The sequence below is a fragment of the Austrofundulus limnaeus genome, unplaced genomic scaffold (assembly GCF_001266775.1).
Source record: "Austrofundulus limnaeus strain Quisiro unplaced genomic scaffold, Austrofundulus_limnaeus-1.0 Scaffold353, whole genome shotgun sequence".
Taxonomy (NCBI): Eukaryota; Metazoa; Chordata; class Actinopteri; order Cyprinodontiformes; family Rivulidae; genus Austrofundulus; species Austrofundulus limnaeus.
Window position 1 is genome coordinate 51,706 of NW_013952755.1, and position 6,485 is coordinate 58,190.

The 6,485-nt window shown below is 44.8% G+C and overlaps 1 protein-coding gene across 1 annotated transcript in view; it reads left to right on the plus strand.

Moving 5' to 3' along the window:
* The window catches only part of LOC106527955 (aminopeptidase N), a 20,930-nt gene that overhangs the window by 4,054 nt on the left and 10,391 nt on the right, over positions 1-6,485 (plus strand). The window contains exons 4-18 of the mRNA XM_014022981.1: positions 218-404; positions 476-618; positions 1,118-1,254; positions 2,260-2,386; positions 2,529-2,683; positions 2,749-2,862; positions 2,935-3,078; positions 3,801-3,866; positions 3,942-4,007; positions 4,080-4,252; positions 4,397-4,476; positions 4,591-4,721; positions 5,438-5,493; positions 5,587-5,734; positions 5,830-5,921. Coding sequence (XP_013878435.1) covers positions 218-404; positions 476-618; positions 1,118-1,254; positions 2,260-2,386; positions 2,529-2,683; positions 2,749-2,862; positions 2,935-3,078; positions 3,801-3,866; positions 3,942-4,007; positions 4,080-4,252; positions 4,397-4,476; positions 4,591-4,721; positions 5,438-5,493; positions 5,587-5,734; positions 5,830-5,921 — 1,819 coding nt within the window. The remainder of the gene's footprint in view (positions 1-217; positions 405-475; positions 619-1,117; positions 1,255-2,259; positions 2,387-2,528; positions 2,684-2,748; positions 2,863-2,934; positions 3,079-3,800; positions 3,867-3,941; positions 4,008-4,079; positions 4,253-4,396; positions 4,477-4,590; positions 4,722-5,437; positions 5,494-5,586; positions 5,735-5,829; positions 5,922-6,485) is intronic.

Genomic DNA, 6,485 nt, shown 5'->3' on the forward strand with positions numbered 1-6,485 from the left:
AATGAAAACAAGCAGAAATGAAATAAAAGGAACAACTTTATACTTCTTGTCTTTTTAAAAATGTAAGGAGTAAAAAGTATGCTGAAATATAATTACTCAAGTAAAGTACAGATACACAAAAATTCTACTTAAGTACTGTAAAGAAGTATTTGTACTTAGTTACTTTACAACGCCGTACACATCAGCATGTCACTCTCTGTCCCTGGTTATCGTCCAGGAGGCGGTTCTGCTCCAGCGATCCGGTCCACTTGGCTGCAGCTGCAGACCCAGTTTCTGGTCATCGAGCTGAAGAGTCAGCTGACGGCGGGTCAGTCGTACCGTCTGACCGCAGACTTCACCGGAGAGCTCGCCGACGACCTGGCTGGATTCTACCGCAGTGAATATGAAGAAGACGGTTTCAGGAAGTCCGTTTTTATATGTTCTTTCCTTTCCTTTTATTTTGACAGTTTGACTTTTAATGTGAAAGTCTCCACAGGATCGTCGCCACCTCTCAGATGCATCCGACTCACGCCAGGAAGACGTTCCCTTGTTTCGACGAGCCGGCCATGAAAGCTGTGTTCTACATTACCCTCATTCACCCGCCTGAGACCGTGGCTCTGTCCAACGGCAAGGAGACAGGTGGCGCTACGTTCTCCTTTAAACAACTCCGTTTGCATGGAGGGGCGGGGCTTAAATGTTTTACTACAACCAGCCACCAGGAGGCGCCAGTCTGTGTAGCTTCAACTTCCTGCTTCCAGTCCTGTGTTCAGTTTGAAAACATCTGTGGATAATTTAATATTTAGATCTAATCCTGAGTTAAAATCAGCTTTAAGGCCAAAATCTGTTACTGACAAGTAAAGAACTCAAAATGAGCTCCGACTAAAAGTTCAGGATTAAAAAGTTCACCTGATTAGAGGATGGTTGCTCCTCTTCCTCACCAGTCAAACTGAAAACAGCTGAGTTCTTTGATGTTGGGTTAAACCTGTTGGATCATAGTTTAGCCTGGTTTGACTCAAGTCTTGATTTTACTAATTAAACCTTCCTGTAACTTCCTCCAGACTTTAACGATGAAAGTTTGTGTGTTTCTGTCTGAAGCAGCAGCAGTTTAAAGCAGACTCTGTGTGTTTGGACTCCTCAGATGTTTCTCTTGTCTCTGCTGACGGAGAAGCTGCGCTGCAGACCAGCTTTGAGCCGACTGAGAAGATGTCCACCTACCTGCTGGCCATCATCGTCTCGGACTTCACTCACCTGAACGCCACACAAGGACACACTCAGGTACCTCTGTCACATGATGTCATCACTTCAACAAGATTTATGACTCTTATTCATCAAGTGTTTGTGAATTTAAATCTCCAGCTGTGGCTAACAACAGGAAAACTTTTACTTTTTACATTTTGTTGTAACAAATTACATTTAATAATAATTAATAACAATTATTTATTTAGGTGAAAACAAATAAATAAAGGAAGAAATACATTTTCTGTGGAATTTAGTGTGAATCCTGAAATCTGCTGAAAAAGCTAAATCTGTTTTGTTAAAACAAAATGCAGCTGAAACACTAGCTAAAACTAGCAAAATGCTAGTTAGGTATTGTAAATGACAGACTAGCTAACATAGCTAAATGCTAGTAAAGTATTGCAAAGGTTACTCTAGCTAAAAACTAATAATAGAAAAACACTAGCTCAAAGTATTAGCAAAATGCTAGCAAAATATTGCGTAAGACTAGCTAAAACTAATAGGCTGTGTCGGACCCAGCTCATGAATTGAGACACAGCCATAGTAGTTAAACACTAGCTAAAACTAGCTAAATGTTAGTTAAGTATTGTAAATGACAGACTAGCTAACTTGGCTAAATGCTAGTAAAGTATTGCAAAGGTCTAGCTAAAAACTAGTAATTGAAAAACACTTGCTAAAATTAGCAAAATGCCAGCAAAGTACTGTGAAAGACTAGCTAAAAACTAAATGTAGTAAAACACTAGCTAAAAGTACTAAAAGGCTAGCTTAGCATAAAGTGGGAGGGGCTATGTCTAGTCACGCCCACTGTTAGCCACACCCTCCCAACATGAACAAGAAGTAAATGACGCAGCTGAAGTTCAAGAAACATCATCTAAACTGTTGAACCAGTTAAAAGATCAGCTGAAAGGATTAAATCCAGATCAGAAGCTTTTGTTTTGTGTGAACCTGGATTTGGTTGAACTGGTTTCTCTCATTTGTTTGTTTTTTGTAGTTTTACCTGTTTGTGTGTAAATTTAAATCAATTGTTTCCTGTCGTATGTTGAGATCCGGATCTGGGCTCGTAGGAAGGCCATTGAGCAGGGTCAGGGAAACTACGCCCTGAATGTAACTGGACCCATTCTGGACTTCTTCCAGTCCTACTACAGCATCCCGTACCCTCTGACCAAGTCAGGTGAGTCTTCTTCACCTGGTTTCAAAACTACCAACTTTACCTGCTTCCCCCTCGAGCAGACTCCACGGCACATAAACCCTGGGAAATAAAATATAAACTGAAATTTCTTAAGTTTGACGGACGTTTTTCCTCCTGGCTCCAGATCAGATCGCGCTGCCGGACTTTTATTTTGGTGCCATGGAGAACTGGGGTCTGGTGACGTACAGAGAGACCAACCTGCTGTTCGATCCTGAGACTTCGTCCAACAGGAACAAAGAAACCACCGTCACCATTATCGCTCATGAGCTGGCCCACATGGTAAGGTTCTGTTTGAATCCACCATGAGATGTTGGTGGTCCCACCATGTCCCGGTTCTGCTGCAGTGGTTTGGGAACCTGGTGACGCTGCTCTGGTGGAATGAGGTCTGGCTGAACGAAGGCTTTGCCACCTACGTGTCTTACCTGGGAGCGGACTACGCCGAGCCGGACTGGAGCGTGGTGAGTTCAGGTTCCTTCCTGTTCCTCCCTGCTGCAGCACCTTCTGAGTGTCTTCCTGTCTGACGGACCCAGAAGGACCTGATGGTGCTGGACCACGTGCACAAAGTGTTTGCTGTTGATGCTCTGAGCTCGTCTCATCCTCTGAGCTCTAAAGAAGACAGCGTCGTCCTTCCAGAACAGATCATGGAGCAGTTTGATACCATCTCCTACAGCAAGGTCTGCAACAAACACTTAATTTCCTGATGTTAGAATAAAAATCAATGTTCTAAGAAAACAAACTGTGGGATAAATCCTGTGTCAGCAGGAACTGAATTTAAATGTCTCAGATTGAATCTAAAACACAAAAACAGACAAAGTTATTTTATTGCAGTGATTAATTTGACCTATATGTAGAAAATGTTACATTTACATCACATCATGGATCAGTCAGCAGCAGCATCTGATCAATAAGTGATCCATGATGTCATCATGTAAATGTAACATTTTCTACATATAGGTCAAATTAATCACTGCGATAAAATAACTTTGTCTGTTTTTGTCACTTTTACAGTGGATTGCATCAACTCTGTTACATCCAGAAGGGAAACTTCACCAAAGTGAAACATAAATCTGTGGATCTGTGTTTGATTACTCTGCCTGGCTTTCTCAAGGACCAGGATGTGACACAAACATCTGAATTATGGAACTGAAAGTGAAAGTAGTCAAACTGAATTTTTAATAAACCAAAATACAGTTTCAAAGCAAATTAATTCAGATACAAAACTTTTAAGTTCAGTTTCAATTTAATAAAATTTATTTTCAAACCAATGAATTCGGTTTCAAATTATGAACATTCAGATTCAATCTGAGACATTTAAATTCAGTTCCTGCTGGCACAGGATTGATCTCATAACAAACCACCACAGATCAGATGAAGTGACTGATGTCTGTCTCCGCAGGGTGCTGCAGTGCTCAGGATGTTGTCGGACTTCCTGTCAGAAGCAGTCTTCAGACAGGGACTCAGTGTATGTTCGATACGTTCTCCTCAGCTTCTGACAAACCTCTGAGTCCTAAACTGCAGCTTTTCCTTCTGCCCGCAGAGTTACCTCCGACATTTCTCCTACGGTAACACCGTGGGCAGCAACCTGTGGAACCATCTGGACAAGGTTAACTAAAGACTCCTCACACTTTAAACCATAGTTCTTCATCAGATCAGAGAAATAAGTCTGTTTCTGCAGGCGGCGCAGGACAACAACGTGTCCCTTCCTCGTCGAGTTGACGCCATCATGCCCCCTTGGGTGCATCAGATGGGATTCCCGGTGGTGACCATAGATACAAGCACAGGAAGGGTTTCCCAGGAACACTTTCTGTTGGATCCAGAGTCCAATGTCACGGTGGAATCACCTTACGGGTACGCAAAACCTGCAGCACCGTAAATCCTCCGTCCATTTTCTCCCCCTGCTTCTCCTGTCTGAGTCCTGGACAGCAGGTGTCTGTCCATGTTTTCTGCCTCAGCTCCAAGTAAACCCTGGCGTGTCCGTGTTGTCTCCTGCAGGTATGAGTGGAAGGTTCCTGTCCGCTGGATGAAGGACGGAGACCTTCAGGAAGACATCTGGTGGCTGATGGGGAGAGAAGGTGGGACGACTGGTCTTTACTTTATTGTTGAAAGTTGTTTATCTGGCAGCACTTTGACCAACAGCAGATATTTCCAACATGAAGACATTTTATTTAATTTGAATTTGTTCTCAGCTCTGAACCCCAAAATGAGCAGCGGGGCTTCATGGCTTCTGGCCAACATCAACGTTACCGGATATTACCGGGTCAACTATGACCTAGGGAACTGGGAGCGTCTGTTGACTCTGCTCACCTCAGACCATCAGGTAATCAATCACAGCTCAGACCATCAGGTAACCAGTCAGAGGTCAGACCATCAGGTAACCAATCACAGCTCAGACCATCAGGTAACCAGTCAGGGGTCAGACCATCAGGTAACCAGTCAGGGGTCAGACCATCAGGTAACCAGTCAGAGATCAGACCATCAGGTAACCAGTCAGAGGTCAGACCATCAGGTAACCAGTCAGAGGTCAGACCATCAGGTAACCAGTCACAGCTCAGACCATCAGGTAACCAGTCACAGCTCAGACCATCAGGTAACCAGTCACAGCTCAGACCATCAGGTAACCAATCACAGCTCAGACCATCAGGTAGCCAGTCAGAGCTCAGACCATCAGGTAACCAGTCAGAGCTCAGACCATCAGGTAACCAATCACAGCTCAGACCATCAGGTAACCAATCACAGCTCAGACCATCAGGTAACCAATCACAGCTCAGACCATCAGGTAACCAGTCACAGCTCAGACCATCAGGTAACCAGTCAGAGCTCAGAACATCAGGTAACCAGTCAGAGCTCAGACCATCAGGTAACCAGTCAGAGCTCAGACCATCAGGTAACCAATCACAGCTCAGACCATCAGGTAACCAGTCAGAGGTCAGACCATCAGGTAACCAGTCAGAGCTCAGACCATCAGGTAACCAGTCACAGGTCAGCGTACCTAAAACACCTGTCTGATGATGGATGGTCTGTGTTTGGACTCAGGTGATCCCGGTCATCAACAGAGCTCAGCTGATGGACGATGCCTTCAACCTGGCCAGGTCTGTGTGTTTTGCTGCGTATTTTTAGATCTTTGAGATTCTGAAAATATAAAATCTTTGAGCTGTTTTGGACGTGATGTTTCCTCTCTGCAGAGCTCAGCTGGTCTCCACCACTCTGGCTCTCAGGACCACCTCGTACCTGTCTCAGGAGACTGAGTATGTGCCCTGGCAGTCTGCGCTCAACAACCTGCAATACTTCCACCTGATGCTGGACCGGACTGAGGTCTACCAGCCCATGCAGGTCAGAGTCCTCAGACTCCAGCAGCTGAAGGACACTCAGACTTTCTGCTCAATGAAACAAATGAATCCTGTCCTCAAGTTTCTGTGGTTCCTCAGGATTACATCAGGAATCTGGTGACCCCACTCTACCTCCACTTCAAGAACATGACATCCAACTGGATCCACGTTCCTGAGAAACACACAGACCAGTAAGAACCCTGACACAGGTCTAAGATCTTCATCAGACCAGTAAGAACCCTGACACAGGTCTAAGACCTTGATTAGACCAGTAAGAACCCTGACACAGGTCTAAGACCTTGATTAGACCAGTAAGAACTCTGACACAGGTTCTAAGACCTTGATTAGACCAGTAAGAACTTTGACACAGGTTTAAGACCTTGATTAGACCAGTAAGAACCCTGACACAGGTTTAAGACCTTGATTAGACCAGTAAGAACCCTGACACAGGTTTAAGACCTTGATTAGACCAGTAAGAACTCTGACACAGGTTTAAGACCTTGATTAGACCAGTAAAAACCCTGCATCAGTGTGTCCTATCTGGTCCGGTCCGGTCCAGTCCTCGTTGACTCAGGTGTGTCTCATCCAAGAAGGGGGTCTCTGCAGAACATGTGGTCCTGTGGGCGGAGACGGCCCTACTCGTGATTGGCAGAGGTCTTAATGTGGGCGGAGACGGCCCTACTCGTGATTGGCAGAGGTCTTAATGTGGGCGGAGACGGCCTACTCGTGATTGGCAGAGGTCTTAATGTGGGCGG